Source organism: Schistocerca serialis, chromosome 2 (genome assembly GCF_023864345.2).
Source record: "Schistocerca serialis cubense isolate TAMUIC-IGC-003099 chromosome 2, iqSchSeri2.2, whole genome shotgun sequence".
In the NCBI taxonomy this organism is placed as follows: domain Eukaryota; kingdom Metazoa; phylum Arthropoda; class Insecta; order Orthoptera; family Acrididae; genus Schistocerca; species Schistocerca serialis.
In genome coordinates this window covers 877752459-877775490 of record NC_064639.1, presented here as the reverse complement: position 1 = coordinate 877775490, position 23032 = coordinate 877752459, and the positions used below count along the sequence as shown (strand labels likewise).

Here is a 23032-nt window from a genome sequence, read left to right as displayed (position 1 = left end):
ATACAATAAATTTTCCCTGGAAGTTCCAGCGAAGTGGTTCACACTTGCAAAGTTTTTAAGCAATTTTAAGCAGTTGGGTACATGATAACTTCGTTTCTTAAAAAACCAAATGGCTACAGTAAACAGAATGCACTCCTAGTTGCCATTGTTGCTATTTTTCTATTGCATCAATAGTAAAAGGCTGACAACTAGTGCGTTTTTACTTCCAGTAGCTGAAGTGCCTATGCAAGTAGAGTTGTAAGTCTTTCTTTCTAGTGCCCGTCTCTTTGGTCACTTTGTAATCTGTACATTCCATCTTGACAAAAAAATTTCATATTGTTTTCTGCGCCTGATTCAAGGGCGTCCATACGATAGGGGAGGAGGGGGGGGGGGGGGGTATGCACTGTTTATAATACGAGGGTTGGAACTTGAATAGTGGCAACTATTTATTCACAACCGATACAAAACTGTTACATGTTTGCACCTGTTACTGCCCTTCAAAGTAGTCACCAGCGTTGTGTAGAACCCGTTTCCAGCGATGTGGAAGGCGTAGTATACCGTTAGCAGAGCCTATTCTGTTGATGGTGCGAATGGAGCGGTCTACTGCCTGTCGAATGTCTGGAACAGTTCTGAAGCGAGTGCCACGAAGTGGTCCCTTCATCTTCGGAATCAAATCAAAGTCACAAGGACTTAAGTCCGGGTAGTATGGTGGATGGTACAGTACTTCCCATCCCATCGACCGAACAGAGCAGCCACAGCTTGCGTTGTATGCGCCCGCGCATTGTCGTGCAAAATGATGGGTGGGTTGCGCAGAAAGTGTCACCGCTTCTTTCGCAAAGGTGTTCGCAGGTGATGCTCCAAAAACGAACAGTAAGACTGTGCACTGACGGTCTGCCGTGGAGGAACATAATGCGTTAGGATAACACCATCACAAACGTACACGAGAATCACCATAACTTAAGACCGCTCCATTCGCACCATCAACTGAACAAGCTCTGCTAAAGTGAATAAATAGTTTCCACTATTTAAGTTCCAACCCTCGTATTTTAGAAGACGTATGGTGACTCGTAAGTAGCCACAAAAAAGTTCCAGTTCCGACCCGATAAAAATCCTGCGTAGTGCCGACTTTTGCATCATTTTCTTGAAGTAAAAACACCTGACTAGACTTTATATTTTATCCTTCTCAAAGACCAAAAGGGGGAGGGTGTCCCCCTCCCCTGTTTCCAGAGTATGGGTGCCCTTGATCTGATGAGGTACTTTTCCGGCCTCGCACTTATACCATGTCAGTTTCAACGAAATACCGCTTGTTTGGTGTCCCATAACATAATACGTAGTGGAGAACCTGTTTGTTTTTCTTAAAGACATTCGATGTGGACGATGGCCAGAGCTGCGTTACCTAAGTATTACTCAAGTTAAACCATGTTATACACACTTCACTGAGAAATTAATACCACAGCAACCGAGAAGAACAGCAACCAGACTTCGAGACAGCCGCCCATTATTCGGTCAACTGTACCTACAGGGCAGAAGTTTTTCTGTACACTCCATGAATAACGACGAAGGCTGATAACTGAGTCACTTTTCCACGCACCACCTGATCGCAGGGGTACCGCTAAAACACACATGGCACTGCAAATATGAGTGATATCGGTATTGTGAAACAGCGGACATGGCTAAAATTGAAAAACGCTCCAAAGTACGATAGAAACCATGTCAGATTTTATAGAGAACTGGAAGCTATGTTCGCTCCCATTTTAACCATAATTCACTGTATGTGCCTCGAACAAAAAATTGCGTCCAGTGGTTCGAAAGCCTCTTTTTTACATCGCGCTTCTAAACAACATAGGCACTCCAATATCGTATTTACCTGCCAACACTGAGCAAGCGACTTTTAATTAAAATGTCTTCCGTGTACGGGAATGTAGATAATGAATGTACGAGTGCAGGTTGTAGAGATGTGGTAGGCAACATATGGAAGTCTGGTGTGACTTTGTGTCATGCTCGGATAGCCAAACGGTAAGGTGACTGCTTGCGATAATCTGGAAATCTGGGTTCGAGGCCCGGTCTGGCACAAGTTTCCAACGTCGTCGTTCCATTATACATGTGATGGTTGTCCATATTCGCAAATGGGAATACATTTCATGTATTTCTTAACGGCTCTAGTCGCGTGCATTCGTGTCCGAAGAAACTTTGTATTGTACTTCTGAAGAACACAGGCACTGCAGTATCGTACATAAATTTTTAGTTGGTGTGATGAATAGCAGCTGGCTCTAAATGTAAGCCAATGTAGACGAGTAGGAAAAACAAACCCGTAATGTTCGGGTACAACATTAATAGTGTGCTTCTTGACACAGTCACGTCTATTAAATCGTACATAAATTTTTAGTTGGTGTAATGAATAGCAGCTGGCTCTAAATGTAAGCCAATGTAGACGAGTAGGAAAAACAAACCCGTGATGTTCGAATACAACATTAATAGTGTGCTTCTTGGCACAGTCACGTCTATTAAATCGTACATAAATTTTTAGTTGGTGTAATGAATAGCAGCTGGCTCTAAATGTAAGCCAATGTAGACGAGTAGGAAAAACAAACCCGTAATGTTCGAATACAACATTAATAGTGTGCTTCTTGACACAGTCACGTCTATTAAATCGTACATAAATTTTTAGTTGGTGTAATGAATAGCAGCTGGCTCTAAATGTAAGCCAATGTAGACGAGTAGGAAAAACAAACCCGTAATGTTCGAATACAACATTAATAGTGTGCTCCTTGACACAGTCACGTCTATTAAATAACGAAGTGTACCGTCGGAAAGCGATATGGGATGGAAGGAGCATCTAAGGATTGTAGTAGGGAAAGCGAATGGCGCACTTTGGCTTATTCCGAGAATTTTAGGACCGTGTGAATCATCTGTAAAGGAGACCGTATATGGGACCCATTATTGAGTACTGCTCGAGTGTTTGGGATCCGCACAAGTTTGGATTAAAGGAAGACATCGCCGTACTTCATAGGAGCGCTGCTAAATTTTTTACTGATAGGTTCGAAGAATACGCATATGCAATGAAGCGCCAAAGAAATGTATAGGCGTGCCTATTCAAATACAGAGATATGTAAACAGGTAGAATATGGCTCTGCGGTCGGCATCGCCTATATAAGAGAACAAGTGCCTGGCGCAATTGTTAGGTCGGTTACTGCTGCTAGAATGGCAGGTTATCAAGATTCAAGTGAGTTTGAACGTGGTACTATAGTCGGCGCACGAGCGATGGGACACAGCATCTCCGAGGTAGCGATGAAGTAGGGTTTTCCCTTACGACTATTTCACGAGCGTACCGTGAACATCAGGAATACGGTAAAACATTAAATCTCCGACATCGCTGCCGCCGGAAAAAGATCCTGCAAGAACGTGACCAACGACAACAGAAGAGAATCGTTCATCGTCACAAAAGTGCAAAACTTCCGCAAATTGCTGCAGAGTTCAGTACTGGGCCATCAACAAGTGTCAGCGTGCGAAACATTTTACGAAACATCATCGATATGGGCTTTCGGAGCAGAAGCCCCACTCGTGTACCCTTGATGACTGGATGACACAAAGCTTTACACCTCACCCGGGCCCGTCAATACCGACATTGGACTGTTGATGACCGGAAACATGTTGCCTGGTCGGACGAGTCTCGTTTCAAATTGTATCGAGTGGACGGACGTGTACGGGGGTGGAGACAACCTCATGAATCTCTGAATCCTGCATGTCAGCAGGGGACTGTTCAGGCTGATGGAGGCTCTGTAATGGTGTGCGGCGCGTGCACGTGGATTTATATGGGACCCCTGATACTCCTGTGTACGAGTCTGACGGGTGACACGTATGTAAGCCTCCTGTCTGATCATCTGCATCGATTCATATCCTTTGTGCATTCCGACGGACTTGGTCAATTCCAGCAGGACAATGCGACACACCACACGTCAGAGTGGCTCCAGGAACAATCATGTGACTTTAAACACTTCCGCTCGTTACGAAACTCCCCAGACATGAATATTATTGAGAATATCTGCAATGCCTTGCAACGTGCTGTTCAGAAGAGATATCCACCCTCTCGTACTCTTACAGATTTATGGACAGCCCTGCACGATTCATGATGTCAACTTCCCCCCCCCCCCTCCCCCCAACACTACTTCAGACATTAGTCGAATCCATGCCACGTCGTATTGCGGCATTTCTGCTCGCTCGCGAGGGCCCTACACGATATTAGTCACGTGTACCAGTTTCTTTGGCTCTTCAGTGTATTAGGGAGATGCTTTGGGAACCCAAAAGGGAGTCCCTAAGGGAAGTGACGTTATTTTTGGGGAACGCTCTTGAGAAAATTTAGAGGCTGAGATTTGAACCTCATTGCGGAACGATTGTATTTCCGCCAACGTACATTTCGTGTAATTACCAAGAAGATAAGATAAATAAGGGCTCACACGGAGACATATAGATATTAGTTATTCCCTCGCTCTATCTGCGAATGCGACAGGGAAGGCAGTGACTAATAGTGTTACAGGGTACCCTCCGCCACGCACCATAAAGTTGCTTGCGGTGTATCTATATAGATGTAGATTACTGTTGTCAACAGCAGATACCGTGACTGAATGGAACAAGTCTGTTTCCAAACAAGACACGCGACATTTGCAGTTTGTGCAGATATTTTCAGTGAAATACAGATAAGTACGAATGCAATAGAGAGATTGAATTAAATACTCAAATCAGCCATTCCTAGGACTTAGGCAGGTAGACGCGAGGATAGCTGCAGGAGGAACTTGCTCGCCCAGTCTGAATCCAACATTTTACTGACATAAAAAATGATAGAGTCAGTTAATACGCACAACAGAGAGCCTATTTTGCTCTGCTACTTCGAACTTCGACCCGTGCACCGCCATCTTTGTTTTCTTAGTTTGTTCTACGTACCTCAGAGCTGCCACTGGCTCTGTTAGTTCGACCTGTGACTCTCTGCTGCACTATTTTTGTTCTCATTGTTCGATCTATGTAGCCCACTTGGTGCTAAAGTCAAAGATCCAGAATGAGTTTTTCACTCTGCAGCGGAGTGTGCGCTGATATGAAACTTCCTGGCAGATTAAAACTGTGTGCCCGACCGAGACTCGAACTCGGGACTTTTGCCTTTCGCGGGCAAGTGCTCTACCATCTGAGCTACCGAAGCACGACTCACGCCCGGTACTCACAGCTTTACTTCCGCCAGTATCTCGTCTCCTACCTTCCAAACTTTACAGAAGCTCTCCTGCGAACCTTGCAGAACTAGCACTCCTGAAAGAAAGGATATAGCGGAGACATGGCTTAGCCACAGCCTGGGGGATGTTTCCAGAATGAGTTTTTCACTCTGCAGCGGAGTGTGCTCTACCATCTGAGCTACCGAAGCACGACTCACGCCCGGTACTCACAGCTTTACTTCTGCCAGTTGGTAGAGCACTTGCCCGCGAAAGGCAAAGGTCCCGAGTTCGAGTCTCGGTCGAGCACACAGTTTTAATCTGCCAGGAAGTTTCAACGTCAAAGATGTTTGAACTATGAACCACTGGCTCTCCTTTTTTCTCCCTGACAGCAAAGATATGACAAAGTAGTTCGATCTCTGATTACCTGCTCCTGTTCTCATAGTTCATTCTGTGTATAGAATGAGTTTATAGTGTATGAATTGATGAGTGGCTGTCGTCTAGCTTTTGAGACACATACGGGCTTACAATCCCATACTACAGTGCTCTCTTTATCGAGTAAGAAGCTTTTATCGCATTTTACAGGTAATGCCAGTTTACATTGCTTTACATTGGAAACTGTATGCAGTTGGCATGAAATTAAGCAAAAAAACAGTTGATTTGCAGGCATCGCAAACAGATAATAGCTTTTTTCGTATTTTAACATTTTGCGAGAAAAAAAAAGCTGTAGTTGCATCCATTGACACACTAAAATCAATCATTTACACTGGTGTGGGAACATCAACCAGAAAACTTTTCCATTACGGGTTGGTTCCTGGCAAAGTAGTTCGCTGAAACTTGGACCATACTTAGAAAGAACTGTAACAGTTTCCAGCTGAAAGAGATACGCAGTGACACGAACAGAAATTACACTTTTATCAAAGACAGTAATTACGCTGAAGTCACCGTAATTGTTGATGATCCGCAAGATATTAAAAAATGCAGGACATGGTTCTAAATAGGGTGTCTGACTACCAAGTCCGCTGTGGTCAGTGCGGCGGTCTGCCACGCCAAGGGGCCCGGGATCGATTCCCGGCTGGTTCGAAGATTTTCTCCACTCAGGAACTAGGTGTTGTGTTGTCCTCATTATTATTCCATCATCATCAGTGGAAGGTAACGGGAAACCTCCACTGCAACCACTTCCCTAGACGCCCATGCGGTGGACCTCTCTGACGAGCTTGCCCCATGACAAGACCTGCAGTAAGGCAGAACACAAAGTTAAGTTGACTACCGTGGACAGCAATACATGCTCTGCACAGCGCTCGGCATCACAAGGTTGGTATGGAGCTCTAATGGTAGGGCATTACACTCCCCAGCAGCGTGGCTGACAACTGCTGGGTCGTCGTTGGTGCACGTGAACGTGCTGCAGTATACCTCTCCAACGCATCCCAAGCGTATTAGATGGCATTTAATTCGGAGGAACTGGCATTGCAGTCCATTCGCTGAATAACCTCTTGCTTCAAGAGCTCGCGCACCTGTGCTGTTCAATGGGGTCGCGCATTGTCATCCGTAAAATGAAGTCAGGTCCTACTGCACCCCCGAAACGACGCACAGAGTCACAATAACGTTGCCCAGTGAGTGTACCGTGATCAAAGATTTGGAGGCCAGGTTGCCCATGGAGCATTATACTTCCATCACCAGGACCACCAAAACGAACATGTTTGACAAGGTTCCTAGGTGCGTTAAGTGCTCCTACCTCTCGCCTTATGACGGTACACCCAGAATCACTCAGACTGAATCTGCTCTCATCCGAGAAGAGCGTGCAGACCTACTCCTCGTTGGACCAGTACCTGTACCCTTGGCACCATCACAGACAGCGCCGGCCGGAGTGGCCGAGCGGTTAAAGGCGCTACAGTCTGGAACCGCACGACCGCTACGGTCGCAGGTTCGAATCCTGCCTCCGGCATGGATGTGTGTGATGTCCTTAGGTTAGTTAGGTTTAAGTAGTTCTAAGTTCTAGGGGACTGATGACCACAGCAGTTAAGTCCCATAGTGCTCAGAGCCAACCAGCAGACAGCGCCGCCGACGTGCGAGTGTCAACAGAATACAGCGTATTCGTCATCGAGCAGAGAGAACACCCCGTGCCACTGTAGGGCATGAGATTCCATGCCTGGTAGTCCTGCTAAATGTAGTTGCAGTTGCACCCGTTATTTGTCGCGGGTCCTTTCTTGCTTGTTGCGCAATGTACCAAACATTTGCTGCTATAGTAGATCGTGGTAGACCGCCTCTTCTTTGGGTAGCTCAGGCTGTGCTTTGGAACGCTTCTCATGCACGTGAAACAATGCTGTGAGCAATACCAAACTCCTGGGCTCCACTCGTCACAATTCGTTATTCTTCCAATTTCCTTTTGTGTCTTCCCAGTGTGACATCATCCAAATGTTGTTGCTGGGCCTTGTTATAATGCCGAACACCATCAATGTGCCCCGCAAATGCTCGCTGACTGAGCATGCTATCGTTACACGTACGTTAAACTGATTCGTGTTGCGGGGCCAGACCCATTTCGAGCTACTGTCACGCTGACTTCACACTATGTAACGTCCAACTTTCTGTGGACGACAGGCAGATCTCTGACAACATGCTCCCGCACTTCCATTCATTCCCACCATACAGCTAATATGTTATTTTATGTAACTCGTCCTTAAGTTTTTCAGAGCAGTGTATTTTGTTTTGCTACATGTGAAAGTATTTACTAGCACAATGTAAAGCGTTTTCTTTACTTAGGAGGTCTACTCTAAAAATTCTGGAACTTTCTCCATAAAATTTTTCTAAGCTTACCTTTCACTTATTGTGCATGGTCTCCTTCGAAATACTCTCCTCCACAATTGATACACCGCTCCCTTTCCACTTCCGGAAGCAGTCTTGGTACGCCTCTTAGGGGATCGCGCGAAGCGCCGTCAGCGAATTTTCTTTTATCTCGTGTGTTGTTGCAAACCTTTGTCTTTTCTACGGGGCTTTCAACTTTGGAAATAAAAAAAATTCGCCCGGGCAAGGTCTGAATAGTACGGAGGATGAGGCAGCACACTTCGTTTTCTGTGCAATAGTGACCCACCAACAGGGATGAATGTGCTGGTGTGTTATAGCGACGAAAAGCTATGAATTGTCAGGCTGTTTCCTTCTCAAATTTTCTCGCAGGCTTCACAAAACGTCCCGATAGTACCATCGATTAACATTTTGTCCCTGCAGCACGAATTCATGATGAACTAATCCTTCAAAGTCAAAGAAAACTATCGACATGGCTTTGACATTTGTCCTGACCTGACGAGCTTTGTATGGTCTTGGAGAACCTTTCCCGACCCATTATGAAGACTGAATCTTGGTCCCAACACTATAACCGTAAACCCACGTCTCATCACCAGTTACGATTCTCTTAAGCAACATCTCGGTCTCATTTGCACGATCCAATAGCCCTTCGCAGATTCCGCAGCGAAGGACTGTCTCGTTTTCACTCATGAGCCATGAGAAGAACTTGGCCGCAACGCGATGCATTCCAAGATACCGTGTCAGGATTTCATGACATGATCCAACTGAAATGTTACGTTCTTCTGCAATCTCTCGGACAGTTAGTCTTCGATTGGCACGCACAATTTCGTTAACGTTCCTGACATGAGCGTCGTCGGCAGACGTCGAGGGTCATTTTTAACTTCAGTCCGTCCATTTTTAAACCATGTGAACCATTCGTAACACCGAATCGGCTTAATCACTCATCACCGTAGGCTTCCTACACCATTTTGTGCGTCTCTCTAAAGGTTTTCTTGAGTTTCACGTAAAATTTAATGCAGAAGCATTGCTCTTCTATCTTTGCCATCTCTAAATTCGCGAACTGCGCGACACAGCGTTTTACTCAATACAGCACTGAACAGTAACTAACAGACATACAACAATGAAACTTCCGGCAGTTACACATTAAACACAGGCGTGGGCAGAGATGCCAACCGCATTTCGCTCCAGCACACCATTGGCGCGAAATTACGAATGTTCCGGAGTTTTTTGAACATACCTCGTACTGTGTAACACAGTACGACAGTTATTGCCAATTACGTTCAATGGAAGGAGGCTACAGTAAGTGAAGTTTCGCCCCCTGACGCGTTTAGAAGCTTTTCCGTAATCCTTCACCTTATCAAGCACCATGTTAAGAAGGAAGATGATAGTGCATCGTGTTCTACTTAAGAAATATATAGTTGTCATTATTGACTGGCTAATATAGCTTTTTATAATTTTCGATTGTAGGCCTACTTGACATTACGTTCCACTGGTGGTACAATAAAAGAACTATCATCACTTAACGTTTTTTGAAATTTTCAATTCTGGCTCACCTCACCAAGCACCTTTTTAGGGGGCAAGAAGATAATGCATCCTGCTTGCTGTACTTTACAAATGTTTCGACGTTGTTTTATGTCTGAATAGGCGCGGATTGTGATTGGCATACTGGGGAAGTTTGCAACATATACCGATCAGAACTATGGAACCAGGGCTGTGCAAGAAGTTTACAGAGTGTATCTCCTTTAATTTTTGTAATCAGTTATTAAATAATACTAAAATATAACTTTAAGATTAGATATATGGCATGTTTAGCCGCCAATATCACATTTCCTGACACTTTAGCACAACAAATCATACAAAAAGTGGCGCTTTTTGGGGAGGTCTTTAATGCGATGTATCACCTGAATTGCATATTTTTGTAAACGCAAGTATAACTACGAAAAGCACCAAACAAAACATGTTGTCTTCGTAAACACTTTGATCAACATAGCGGCTGCTCGTTTCGCTTCTGTCAACCAATCATATAACAGGATCTGTGACGACACGAATACGTCACTGTTTTGGCGACACGGACTCTTTCCCATACACTGGCGGAATTTGCGTGAAGAACTGCAAGTTCTCCACTTTACCAAACGAATGGTCGTCAAATGTAGTTATTCAATCAGCTTTTAACTCTTCAAGTGGTTCTGCTGTCTCTAGATGCATAATGTTCAAATCATGTGCTTTTAGATAAAATATAACCACTGTTTCTAAGTAGATCCAAATGGGAACGGAGGTTTATAAACAGATCTTTTCGTATATATTCTAATGTAGTAAACGTCCTAGCATCCATCATTATCTGCGAGTACAACACCATGTGGCGACTTTCCGTTGGCATTTCCAGTAAATACTGATGTATTCTCTACATTTTTCTACATATTGTGTACAAAGAACTTTGTGAGCCTTGCTTGCGCATCTACAATAGCATGTTCTTTTTCCAATTGGAGTTTCTTTTGTGTGTGTATAACATGTCAACTGAAAGGAGTAATATCCTTTATAGGGAATTGCTTAAGCCTGTTCGATACATTGCTTCCTTTTCTTAAGACCTGCAGAATAACATTATTTGTGTAAACAGTCTAAATTCAGCACTATCTATATCTGACAGTATTGTGGAGAACAGTGTTCTGGACTGAGAAAAATGTTTTTTTCAGGTTTTACATAACACTTACGTATAATACTTTTGTTGTCCCAGTTGTAGTCTGTGTTAAAAATTTCCACTTATTTTACAGGTAAATAACTAAAACTTGGTGGCAGATTTAACATTGTTTATAATCTTTTCTCAGTCTTGATTGTCTGCAACGTTTGCTTGTACACCAGTCAGTTTCTGTGTACTCTTATTGCCCCAGTAGAAAAAAAGGTAAAACTCTATTAAACGCAACACAACAACTGTCTTGTAGGTTGTTCGCTAGATTACACCACACACAAGTGAATGGCGCAAAGTACAGAGGAGCACGTTGTGATACTATTTGTTGGTGTTTAATGCGCTTAGACAGACTTACACAGGATTAAACGCACCTTCCACTCCGTGGTTTGAAATTGTACGTTCCAAGGAACACGTAAAACGTCTTGTAGACGCACATTATTGCACTTTATGAAGTCAATACGATAGTTACTGATATCTTTGTTCACTCTTGTGCTTCTGATCTGATATACAAATTTGTTGAATATCTTTGTTCCACAGCTGGAACTAATCCATGATAAACTGTTTATTCTAACTGTCTCATCCTTGTTCACAATCACACTGCTGTTCCCTGATAGTCTTCTCGCACACAGAAGCCATGGTTTGATATTAGGTAATCACACATCACCACTTGATTAAAAATCTCAGCAAGATCTTGCGTTATATCCAGGTGAAAAAGGCAACAGTCTACACGAAACTATCACATTATCAGAGACAGCTCATCTAAGAGTACAGCCATTTTAAGGTCAGCTAATTCCACTTAATATGTTACAGCCACAGGATTTTTATATGTCTTGTAAATGGTTTCAGTAATCATGTTGCTGTCTCATTGAAGTTCCCGTATAGGATAAATCGTAGTTTCGCCTCGACACCATGCCTCACACAAATGTACTTAGAGAAACTATCACAGAGATAACTGTTAAATATCCAACACATTTCCTTCTTCAGCATTATAGACTGCTCCTGACAGTCCACTAGCACACAACTGCTCCTGTCGGGCAGCAACTTGACACATGTGCATCCCCATCTCTGAAATAGCAGTAATAAGACATGTGCGAGTTTGAACACATCAACAAGTCTCATCTTGTCTGATACCTTGCTGACTAAGCACTAGTACACGTCTTACTATCGTCCCTGTGGCGAAACTTTATTCACAGCCGTGGAGAATTACCAAAGACAGATGTGGCTTCTTGCCAAGATTTATGGGTTGTGAATTGTAGATTGAAACTAAATAAATTTCAGAAACATGGGAAATTAAGGACACGGAACATGAATAAATTGAAAAAGCCAGAATCTGCTGAGAGTAGCAGAGGGAGCATTAAGCAATGAATACAATAGAAGTGAATTGCTAGTTTTGACAGATGAAAAAGTGAAGGCAGCAGAGCACAAACCGGATAAAACAACAAGGCCTGTTAGAAATTCCTGGAAGACACAAGAAATATTGAAATTATTGGACTAAAGGAGAAACTATAAAAATACTGAACGTCAAAGAGAATACTAAAGTGTCGTAACCCAACTTGGGCCACAACATACTTCTGAAATCTATTCACAACTGTGAAATCTTTCTGACTTTAGCTGCATTAGGTATGAAGACGTTAGTGGGACTTGAAAATTTGTGATGTACCATGATAAGAACCCAGATTTTCTGCTTGCCCGTGAGTGGTCACCCTATCCACTTTAGCTATCTGAGCATGCTTCCAGGACTGACCTAAACGTCCATATGTCATATGGTATACGATCACGGCGGTCGCAACTATTTGAGGCAGACAAACGTATTCAACGTTTGTTACATATTTTTAACAATGTCTGTAGAAACAGACATTGGTGACGATCGTACAGCTGTACTAAATTTATGAAATTTATTGACAATTGCGGAATCTCTGCGCTGGGTACGAAGATATTACCTGTTGGTGACACATGTTGTCTGTCTCCTCAGACACTGTTAAAAATAAGTATCACAAACCTCGACGAGCAAAATTACGATCTTAATACTAACAATGAATACGTTTGTGTCCCTGAAACCCTCCGGTGGGAACGCATATAAAGTTGGGAGCGATAGGGTTATAAACAGTATGACATATGGAAGTCTGGGTTGCTCTTCGAAGTGTGCTCAGATAGCCAAATTTGTTAAGGCACCCACATGCGAAAGGTGGGAAATCCAGGTTCGGGTCCCAGTCGGGCACACACTTTCTTGTGTCACCAACAGGCAATATCTTCATACCTAACGCAGCTAATGTCAGAAAGATTCTGCAACTGTAAACAAAATTTTATAAATTTAGTGCATCTGCAAGATCGTCACCAATGTATGTTTCTTCAAACACCATTAAAAATGTGTACAAAATACTTAGTTTAAACTTCATTTGGATTGGAGATGCGTTGGAATTTAAGGTTATCCATCTGAAGCACGTGAGCAGCTACATGCAAGGGGTGAGATAACAACTGTAGTTGGAGACACCACAAAATGACTCGGACGTCAGGCAAAGGAGGCAGCCATAGTGTTATTAAGGGAATAAGGCACTGGATTAGTTTATGTTCTGCTTTTAATTCTTCTTCATGTGTTTACATGAACATGCTGAAGAGCAGAGACACTGGGTTATTACTTGAGTCCTAAGACCTACTTAAAGAACGTGAAAAACACAGATGGGGCTTGGAACCCCACATTATTGTTAGATTATTCAATCGATCACCAGAACAAACGGCCACACTGGCCGAACACTGTATTAGGAATAAGGTACACACAGTAAAGTCTAACAATGACAGTGCACAAAGCGTATCATTAAGGAGAGCCAATATCTACTGCTCTAATCAAACCCTAAGCCAGTTTCTATTGCTCTAATCAAACCCTTAGGTACAAATGCACATCACATTAGAAGTGATAACCAGATAATGGAACATGCAGGCAAATGCACAAAGGAAACCACTAGGCACAGTTTGGAGGTACATAAAGGCATCTTTTTACAAGTCCTATTTTGCGTACAAGCGTAATTGTGTACAATTCTCAGTCACATACTTTCTGCTATCAGCTATTGATCATCCAAGGCGCTGAAGGGGTCGAACTTTACTGTTAGCAGGAATTTTGTCCTGTTTGATGTTTGGTGGCTTCTATGTACTGCATTTCACATGTTTGCTTACAGATAGTGCATGACTGCATCTCCTATTGAGTCTAATTCGCAACCAGAGAGTGTGGAATCAGTGGTTTCTTAATGTGTCTTACCCCATATTGAGCCAGCAAATGCGATTGGCACTGTATATCTCCATTTTATATACCAAGTTATTTCTTAGATGATATTTCTTTTTTTTCTGACACAGCCCTTGATGATTTGGTCATTACATCACACACCCCGAGAGAAGATTTGTCCTCAGATCTTAGGAACTAATTTTATAACTCTTTCTCATGCAAGTTACATCGATGTGTACCTATACATACATAAATACAAAGGTTTTTCAGTATAAATATACATAACAGATTTTTCGTTAGTATAATTAATATATCCCTAAAGCACAAATATATATACAATATGTAATCACGTCTTTTCCATCCTTCATCTGCAAACCTGTGCATACAGTGATGAATCACTGTGGTTAGCGTGAATTTCACTTGAGGGGGAGGGGGGGGGGGGAGGGGGTGCATTGCTTCTGAAATCTACCCATGGGCCGCATTACAGCTCACATGCAAATGGTCATAACATTTCTCTTCTTTCAGCTTGGTACACTGGATGCTGCATTTAATATAACTAATAATAATTTCTCTGGTTGCAAGGGAGGTGGTGGTTACTAACACATAGATGGAAATGCGTGTTCTATAACTGGATCTGTAGCTCTAGTTCGAACGTTTGCTGATGCTGGCAGTGTTAGGCTAATAGAGGCTAATGACCTATGTCTGAGGACCGATCACAATGTCTCCTCACCTATACCCTTAGTATTCTAATATGTCAAATCGGCTTTAATCGTTTATAAGATAGAATTTAGTATGTTCTTTCACTACTATTTCGGAACTTTTCAACCTGATTTTATCACAGCCGAAAGATATCCTTGAATCCCCAACTATTTTATATTCCGGGCAACCGCAGCTGTTGAAAGGCATGATGTTAGCAATCTATTTGCATGCACTGCTATGAACTTCTTATTCGTTAACTGGGACACTACATTTGCTCCTCGAGTCCTCACAACAGCGAAAGGCCGTGTCCTTGGGCTTGTTAAGTTCTTTGATGTTCTACTCTCATACTTCCGTCATGTAATAACACTATGTCTCCTGTCTTAAATTCTTTGGAGATTTTCGTGCGATAATAAGATCCCTTATTCTTTTCCTTACATTCCTGAATAAAACTCCATGGCAATTGATACATTTGGTACATCCTGTCCTGTAGTCACGTTATGTAATCATCATAGTTGTATTGTACTTTGGCCGGATCCCATTGTAGTATCCCATGAATATTGCATACTCTTCAGAAAAATAGCTCGAATGGGGTGAAACCAGTCCATGAATGTGGTATAAAAGTGGCAAAATGCAACCATTCATTCCATTTTCCTGCTTAATTCCCACATAATGATTTAGATATTCCGCTAAAATTTATGAGGTCTTTCGAGTGCTGTGTTGGTTGGGTAATGGTAAACACAAGATTCAATCTTATCAGTCTTCAGTAAATGAAAAACTCTCTTTAGTGTGTCGCTTCGGAATTTCGTTATCTGATCGCTCAATAATACCGGCAGTATTCCTGGCCGGCCGAGGTGGCCGAACAGTTCTAGGCGCTACAGTCTCGAATCCTGCCTCGGGAATGGATGTGTGTGATGTCCTTAGGTTAGTTAGGTTTAAGTAGTTCTAAGTTCTAGGGGACTGATGACCTGAGAAGTTAAGTCCCATAGTGCTCAGAGCCATTTGAACAGTACTCCTGCAATTGCAAATTATTTACTGTACTAAGTCTCACATTATTTTGGCGGCATCCTGTTTTGATAAAAGCTCTGCAACTATATTTCCCATGTGATTCAACCTATAAATTAAGCAAACAGTAAATGAAAACAAGAAGAAAATTTGTAACGGAATGAAAGTTCAGGGTGGAGAAGTAACAACCATTTAGTCTGCCAATGAAACTGTAATTCTGTAAGAGACAGCAAAGGACTTAGAAAAGCAGTTGAACAGCATGGATAGTATCTTGAAGAGAGATTATAAGGTGAACATCACCTAAAGTAAAACAAAGGTAGTGGAATTAATTCAGTCGCTGCTGAGGAAATAAGATTAGGAAATGAGACATTAAAAGTAGTAGATGACTTTGTGTATTTGCATCAAACCAGTCTTTGGACTGAAGACCACAGCAGCAGCACCAAAAACAACAACAAAAACAAAATCATTCGGAATCCTTATTTTACTTTGTTGATGTTAATCTTACAGCATATTTTCAAGGACTATCCATTCTGTTCATCTGGTCTTCCTCGTCCATTGCCATTTGTCACACAATTGCCATGCCACTGGAAAACTTTCAAATTTTTATTTCGTTCCTCTGAACTTCTGTCTCCATTTCGAAGTTTCCTTTAATACTTACTTAATGCACAAACTGTATAACACGAAGTGATACACTGCAACCCTGTCTCACTGCCTGCTCAACTGCTGCCTATCTTTCATGTCCTTCTGCTCCTACAACTGCAGCTCAGGCGCTGTACAAGTTGGAGAGATACTGTATGTGTTGTACTGTATCCCTCATAATTTAAGAATTTCAAAGAGTGTGTTATAGTCAACATCGTCGAAAGCTTTTTCTAAATCTACAAATTCTATAAATGCAGGTTTGCCTTTTTCAGTTAGTCTTGTAAGATAAATGGAGGGTCATTATTGTTTTGGATGTCTCTACACTTCTTCCGAACTCAAACAATTCTCCCAGGCTTCTGTCTCGGATTCTTCGACTGACGTTCGTTTGATGATTTTTCTGTTGTTCCGCCAGCGCGAGTGCTTGGTATTGCGAAAGTTGGGGGAGGGAGACCAGACAGCGAGGTCATCGGTCTCATCGGATTAGGGAAGGATGGGGAAGGAAGTCGGCCGTGCCCTTTCAAAGGAACCATCCCGGCATTTGCCTGGAGCGATTTAGGGAAATCACGTAAAACCTAAATCAGGATGGCCGGACGCGGGATTGAACCGTCGTCCTCCCGAATGCGAATCCAGTGTCTAACCACTGCGCCACCTCGCTCGGTGGGTATTGCAAAAGCTTCAGCCTCCGTTGCTGGTGATAGACTGGAATCGAGCTCGTGGCCGCAGATTATATGTACCCGGCCCGCCGACGTCCAAGGGATTTTTCCATGTCATTTCCGGTGCAGTTCTACTCTTGCTACCTGTAGTGGTCGTTCGCTGCAGCACAGGAATGCAGGATCCGTTTATCATGAAGTTTCCTTCTTTCTTGTTGAAGCTTTTCTAATGTTGGTTTCTCTGAACAAGTGGGAATGATAGCTCTTCTCTAAGACCAGAACTACCGTGTCGGCGAATTTCACTACGTAGTCGGCCTCACACAGCGCTTTCTCTGCTGTGGCCGATTTCTCCACCTGCCTCAGCCTGCAATGTTGCTTATATTCTGTGATCCTGGTGTTGATTGATCGTCCAGTCATTCTAACATAAACTTTTCCCCATGTCCATGGTGCGACTCGTAATTCTTCCAGCGTCGGTTTCCAGCACTCTTTCTGTTTTTCATAGATAAATCGTGTCAATATTTTGCAAACGTGACTTACGGAATGGGATTCTCATATTTACTTTTTGTTTTATTTATTTAGTTATTTAACCAGATCTGATCAGAGTCATCTGGCCCTGTCTCACATCAGACCTGAGCTGCACACATATAGTACCATTTTTACACCATATTTGCCTAAGAAATAACATTTTTAATATGACAAATAATATTAAAATGCTTCTAAATGTCTGAAGTGGCAATGTGACTAAATTATACCTACTATGAATTAATAAAGTTAATACTGGAAGTTCTTGTACTACTGTAGCTGCTACCACTAATAGTACTAGAAATATAACAACAATAAAAATAATAATGACAATAAGAATAACAGTGGTAGTGGCAGATATAAAAAGAATTTACAGGTGTACAAAATACACGTTTTCTGATAAAGCGAGTTCTGAGAAAAGGAAACTTAAGGAGACTGTATCTGCTAAGAATACCATAGGTGAAGTAAAAATTATGAAATCAGTTTCTACCATAGATTTTCGTTCAGTGAGTTACAGATTCGTTGGCTGGGGTAGCCTAATTTATAGGGATAACATTTATCAGAATATGGAAGTATGGTACTAAATATGAGTTACATCATTGCTAATCCTTGAAAACTCTGCAGAGACAATTCATGAACATTAGTTTGACAACTGTTTCATAACACATACATTCATTAATACCCTTGATTGTTATGAGCACTATTAAAACATTGTGACTGAAGACAATCTCTCAAAAGCTCCAATGGCTTGATCCTAATATTGACAGAATTACATATTTGAGTACACATCTATGTTCGTTCTCTTCAGGGTATATATTACAAATTTTAGTAGTCTTGATCGCAATGTGATTTAATTACAACTACATAATAACCTATATAGTTCGACTATCCTTCACACTATAATGGGTACCGAAGCATTTTGTTAACTACAACATTGCTCCAAGCATAACTTGTCAATATTAAAAGATTAGACAAAACATGACTGTTAAGATATCTCTAACTGGTTTTATATGCTAACAGTCATGCTTTGACCAGTCTTTTAATAATGGCATATGGAGACAACAAATCAATTATAGAATTCTGTGATGAGCACTTCTTCCTACTCTACTGAAGCGCATCCTCAGAGATATTTTTAAATTAATCATGTCATTGTTGTGGGGTCTTCAGTCTGAAGAGTATGTTCATGAAGCTTTGTACATAATTCATATTGCTTCCCAGTAGTTTTATAATAGTGTTCAACTCATTTTTTTCAGATTACACTTAAATATTGTTTTCTACATTTGACATAAGCCCTGTTTAGGTCAATGCATTTGACACCAGCAAATCGCATAATATGATTCTACAAGGTTTGCAATACATTCGTAAATACGTCACTAGATTCAAAATATTTTCCATAGTATATATCCCTGAATGACAGGAAAGGTAGAAATTAAACGGTTCCCATTCTGGTGAACAGCGTAAATGTTCCATTTTATTTTTCATTTTATTTATCACACAATTCATACTTCAGATTCCTCAGCCGTCTCAGTACCAAAGCAGCTGTTATTATCCCAATGAAAGATGAAGGGCAATTCTCAAGTATTTCTTCTACCAGTTGGCAGACAACATTTGTGTAGAATTTACCATTTTTCCTTTAGGAATATCTTTTGCATCCCAGAAAACATTGATTCTAACATATCCAGCAACAGACCTCGACTTTTTGGCACACATAAACCAACTGATTGCTGTTTCTCATATATTGTACTGTGGTGGACACCTGCCTTAGCAATAGTAACAAAGCTTCCGCAAAATCAGTTGGGTTTTTGTAAGCGATCATAGCATTGCTAATGGACTTGTTATTGCACTTGTTCTGCATTGAGCAGATGTGGCACCTTTCGTCAACATATTTCTCATAAATAAGTATTTATATTGAATGTATCACGTCCTGCCTTGTGATACAATTATGATGGCAGTGATTTAATGTATCTTTAATTTATGAGCATCTGATTCGATCTGTGCGCTTCCTCAGTATTTTCACTGGTGATTCAGATATAGGAATGCCTTCAGCTATGAATATGGTCACATTGGAATCCCATTTGTAACATTGGAACATGTGGAAGAGCCTTTAAACATCTTTAGACGAACATCCATTACAAATTATACCAATTAACAAAGAATATTATAATTCTACAGTATTCCTGATTTTCCAGTTGAAGGATACATACACAAAGTGTGTACTTTATAAAAACCACAGAGGTAAAGCTATTTCACAAACCAGGCTGACATGTAACTAAAAAATTGCTCAAAATGTGCCAACATACAAAAAACAAAATTTAATTTATAACAATGCAATACTTGTACTAGGATGAGGGCTTACCATTTTGCCTTCGTTTTCTGATATTTGATAAGATGTTTTATGTTGACCTATACAAAATGAACACAAAACTTCGGATTTTGTTCAGAGATGTTTCCAGAGTAATAGTGAAATTATGATTAGTTCAGTTTGTTTGCCTCGTTAGCTTTATTTCTGTTAAAAATACCTTCATGATAGTGAAAAAGTCTGTAATTCACAGCCACTAAAATGTGCAACACAACACACGGGGTATTGCAGCAACCCTGAGACGAAAGATGTACATTTTTATCACACCGTCTTTCTGCTGCTCTTCCACTGCATTCAGTGAACCTGGACATGAGGTCTATATTGACTAACTCTTCTCCGTTAAACCTATCCATACAGCTTGCTGTTTCTCACTGTTAACGTACAACTAACAACCTATTATGGACAAACTGTTTCATAAAAACATTAATGCTTACAATCTATAAAGGCTTATCTTTTGTCACATTGTAATATAAATTACATCTTCAACATATAAATGTGTAACGTAAAAGAATGTAGTGCTTAGCACAGTTTACATGTTGACGATTTAATTTATATTCTTATGTGACAAAAGGTACCTGTGTACAAATGCAAAGTATTTGTATTTTTACGATAAGGTTTATTCATAATGGGCTACATAACTGTGTATCTCATCTTTCATTTTCATTGACAAATTCATGGTTTTGTTATCAGATGTCAATGATTTTAGATTAGCCTAATATGGTGCTGTAAATGATTTTAAGTGAGAATGTGACATTTTATTAGCGTATATTGCCATTAACAATTACATCATTTAGCAGACAGTAACTCATGTATTATTTCAATCTCTGTGTGTGTTAACATGGAATGTCCTAACTGACTGACTCATCATCACCCATCCCAAACTGCTAAGCTTAGAAACTTGAAATTTTGAGAATGGTTTGATCTTGTACTGTAGGCGCCATTGAAGAAATGCACTTTCTAAATATCTTCTCTAAGGGTAACATAGGGTTGAAAGGTGTTTTCAAGATACGTTGCTATTAAGGCAGTTTTGAAGCTTGAACTACGAAAACTGATATTTGGTTTCTCAGTGAGAAATAAAGAAATACGTCTTTCAGCATTTTTGGAAATTTAACTCCTCTGGGGGTGAAATGGTGAGTGAAAGTTTTTTTTAAATAAGTCATTATTAAATAACTAATAAAGCGATTCTAAAACTGTGTGTATGAAAACAGGTATTTAACTTCTCAGTTAAAAGTAAAAAAATACATGATTAGTGTTTTTGTAACTTCAACCCCTAAAGGAGGAAATACTTCATTACAAAGCATTTTGAAATCTCTGAAAATCTCTGAAAATTTGTATTTGGTTCCTTGGTTACAAATAAAAAATACATGTTTCAGTGTTCTTTTGGCAATTCAACACATAAGCAGATGAAATAAGGAATGAAAATTGTTACAAAAATATTTCATTACATAAAAACATATTTGAAGCTAAATTTATGAAAACTGGTATTTGACTTCAAAAGAGATATGTGTTAGGGTATGAAAGTTTCTATGTTAACATCACCACAACAACTCAAAAGGTATGAATAACGAAGACCACTGACTCTGGCTATCAGAATCGCTTTTGGTAAGAAGTACAGTCAGGAAAGACTGTTCTTATATGGTCATAATTAGTGTGAATGGCTTTTGTGAATGACATAAAATCGGTTGAAGAAAAACCAAAAAATTCTATGCAGTCAATAGAGTCTACACAAGCAAAGAATCAGACACTTTGCTAGTTCGGTATACATGAACGTGATGATGGTCAGTCAACCAAAATTGGTAGTTTAAACAAAAATTTTAACATTAGCTCAAGGCAGTAATCACATCATTTTTCAAATATCTGCGAGCCATAGGGCATCTCCGTCTGAAAATAATGCACCAAACAAGTTTATTTCCAATTAAACACACACAGTATAATGCCTACTTTTACACTGCTATCCAGATCTTTTCTTTGCTTGTGTGTATGGGGCTCATACCAAAATGGTATAACAGGGAATATTTAATGTATAAAAGGAAGTCTGTATAAATGGTCACATTTTTGTATAATTCGTGGCTATTGTCACTGAGACGCTGAAATCCTGAACAGACAGAAGCTTGAAGAAAGATGGCAACCATCCCTAATTGCAGGTTTCAAGAGCAAGTATTAAGGCAGGAATTTAGCGATACATTACAGCCCCACATGGATGCAGAGATACGATTATGCTAATTATAAGACGCACAACGGAATTTGTATACTCATTCTTTCTGCACTGCACACAGAAATAGAGCAGGAAGAAACTCTAATACAGTGTACATTGGAAAGGACCCACGTCATGTATGATATAGTCAAATAGAAAACCTAAATAAACCTAGATGGAATGATTCATTAAATAACTGATAACACCAAGGCAATATTAAGATGCACTTAAATAAAATAAAGGTCTCACATCCCAGAAATCTGTCCATAGAATGCATGAAAAACGATTAAAGTAATACTATAAAGATTTTACAGTAGCTTGTGATTCAGCCACAAAATATTTATTTCTGTTGCCATTGTAACAGTACTAGAATCAAACTTTAGTCTTTTCCTTATTCATATGTTGCACAAATGATTACCTAGTAACCAATTCAATACAGTTCTTTTGCACTAGCATAATTAAGTGCTCATCATATTTTTTATGTACCTTTGTGTTTAAGTCACTACTTCAAAAATGTTGCAGGTGAACAATGCACTTTTGGAGAACACAGACTGAACATCGGTGATGAGCTTCGAGCAGACAGCAGTCCTTGTGTCAAATGCAAATGTGATATACCACCATTCATAACCTGCACACAGCTGGAGGATTCAGAATGTGAGACACAAACTGAATGAAAATAATTACCCAAAATTATTTATTGCATATGTAATTAATATGTAATTAATGATATGTAATTAATAAATTTATTTGGACAGTATATTTTTTGAAAATAAAGTCAAGATTATTCTGACCTTTATGTGCTCGATGTCTCTCTCAAAAGTTTTTCTTTTGTATCAAGTTTCCCTTAACTTAAAGTTTGAAATCTTAAAAATCTTACTTGCATAGGATATGAAACAAACCAAAAAATTACATAGAAGTGTAATAACATGTATTATTATTAAATGAGAAATTTTTAAAGTAACATTAACTATAAATTCAAACCCAGAAGTCGAGTACTTACAACAAATGAGAATTTGGAAACAGATCAGCTTTCAGTTAAATATATAAATTAGTGTTAGATGAGCTTTTAAGTATGTTAAGAATGTTAACTTAAAAAGTAC

The 23032-nt window shown here is 40.4% G+C and overlaps 1 protein-coding gene and 1 non-coding gene across 2 annotated transcripts in view; both read left to right on the top strand.

The window, feature by feature from the left end:
- Positions 1-22728, top strand: part of LOC126458206 (kielin/chordin-like protein) — a 123548-nt gene extending 100820 nt beyond the window's left edge. Inside the window, exon 8 of the mRNA XM_050095101.1 lies at positions 22455-22728. Coding sequence (XP_049951058.1) covers positions 22455-22606 — 152 coding nt within the window. The 3' untranslated portion in view covers positions 22607-22728. The remainder of the gene's footprint in view (positions 1-22454) is intronic.
- Positions 7033-7116, top strand: Trnas-gga (transfer RNA serine (anticodon GGA)). Its single transcript is given in 2 exon segments — positions 7033-7072; positions 7082-7116. It is a non-coding gene; the product is annotated as a tRNA-Ser (tRNA).
- Positions 22729-23032: the final 304 nt, after the last annotated feature.